The sequence below is a fragment of the Arachis hypogaea genome, chromosome 20 (assembly GCF_003086295.3).
Source record: "Arachis hypogaea cultivar Tifrunner chromosome 20, arahy.Tifrunner.gnm2.J5K5, whole genome shotgun sequence".
Taxonomy (NCBI): domain Eukaryota; kingdom Viridiplantae; phylum Streptophyta; class Magnoliopsida; order Fabales; family Fabaceae; genus Arachis; species Arachis hypogaea.
Window position 1 is genome coordinate 78,417,392 of NC_092055.1, and position 1,557 is coordinate 78,418,948.

Below are 1,557 nucleotides of genomic sequence, written 5' to 3' on the forward strand. Positions count from 1 at the left end.
ATTGCCATGGACGCGTACGCATCTCGTGCGCGCACGCATGATGTTGGTTATGCCCAGGGCCCAAAGCTAGCCCAGAATTTGCACAACTCTCTGGTAAATGGCCCAGGAGTTGCGAAAGCCTAGGGACGCATACGCGCACAGTGCGCGTACGCGTGCTCCCCCCTCCCCCCCCTTTTTTTTGAATGAATAGAAAAATGCCTAATTATCATATGTCCACAGGCCAAACAAGCCAAAGAAGTCAAAAACACCTAAAATCAATGCAAGACCTAAAGAGAGGTGTTCTTCCACCACATAATCAAGTCATTCATGGAGAATTCAATGCAAGGCTTTATGAGTAAGATATCCTAGGTATTTACAATTAAAACTAATCAAAGAAGACTATAGCTAAGCAATCACAAACCAATTAAGAGTTTAAAATCTATATACAAAAAGGGTATAAAGGATAGATCTTACCATGGTGGGGTGTCTCCCACCTAGCACTTTTGTTTAATGTCCTTAAGTTGGACTTTCACTTGTTCATTGCTCTTTGCCAAGAGGTGCATCTTCCAAAAGGAATACCTCAATCTCTTTGTTGCTTTTCATTTTTTCACCATGATACGACTTGAGACGGTGCCCATTGACCTTGAAGATATCCGAACTTGAGGGATGGCACAAATGGTAAACCCCATAGGGTTCCGCCTTCACTACTTGATATGGGCCTTCCCATTTTGACCTTAGTTTACTGAGCAACAATCTCAATCTAGAATTGCAAAGAAGGACAAGATCACCGGCCTTGAATTCTTTGCCTCTTATGTTCCTATCATGGATGGCTTTCATTTTTTCCTTGTAAAGTCTAGAGTTCTCATAAGCTTCAATCCTCAAACATTCCAACTCCGCTAATTGTAGCTTCCTCTCAATTCCGGCTCCACCCGAACTCGGATTACACTCCTTGATGGCCCAATACGCCTTCTGCTCTATTTCCACCGGCAAATGGCAAGCTTTGCCGTACACAAACCGAAAGGGATTCATGCCAATTGGCGTTTTGTATGCCGTTCGGTAGGCCCATAATGCATCGGTGAGCTTGGCACTCCAATCTTTCCTATTGGGTTTTACAATCCTTTCCAAGATGCGTTTAATCTCGCGATTAGAAACCTCGGCTTGGCCGTTTGTTTGTGGGTGGTAGGCCGTGGCTACTTTATGCATGATGCCATATTTCCTCATTAGTCCGTCCATTCTTTTGTTGCAAAAGTGTGAACCTTGGTCGCTCACGATTGCTCGTGGCGACCCAAATCTACAAATGAAATTATTTCTCACAAAAGAAAGGACCACATTAGCATCATCCGTGCGGGTGGGTATTGCTTCCACCCATTTGGACACATAATCAACGGCGAGTAGAATGTAGAGGAAACCATTAGAATTTGGGAATGGCCCCATGAAGTCAATTCCCCACACGTCAAAAATCTCACAAAATAGCATAGTTTGTTGGGAAATTTCATCCTTCTTAGAGATATTACCAAATCTAATGCATTGAGAAAAAGAGTTACAAAAATGAGAAGAGTCCTTGAAAAGAGTTGGCCA

At 43.2% G+C, this 1,557-nt stretch overlaps 1 protein-coding gene across 1 annotated transcript; it reads right to left on the minus strand.

The window, feature by feature from the left end:
• Positions 1-516: 516 nt before the first annotated feature.
• LOC112785968 (uncharacterized) lies at positions 517-1,008 on the minus strand. Its single transcript, XM_025829389.1, has one exon. It carries the CDS (start codon positions 1,006-1,008, stop codon positions 517-519), a length of 492 nt encoding a protein of 163 aa, XP_025685174.1.
• Positions 1,009-1,557: the final 549 nt, after the last annotated feature.

Bases quoted from the DNA above. Each gene is read 5' to 3' on its own strand.
- LOC112785968 (XM_025829389.1), bottom strand. From the start codon at position 1,008: ATGAATCCCTTTCGGTTTGTGTACGGCAAAGCTTGCCATTTGCCGGTG.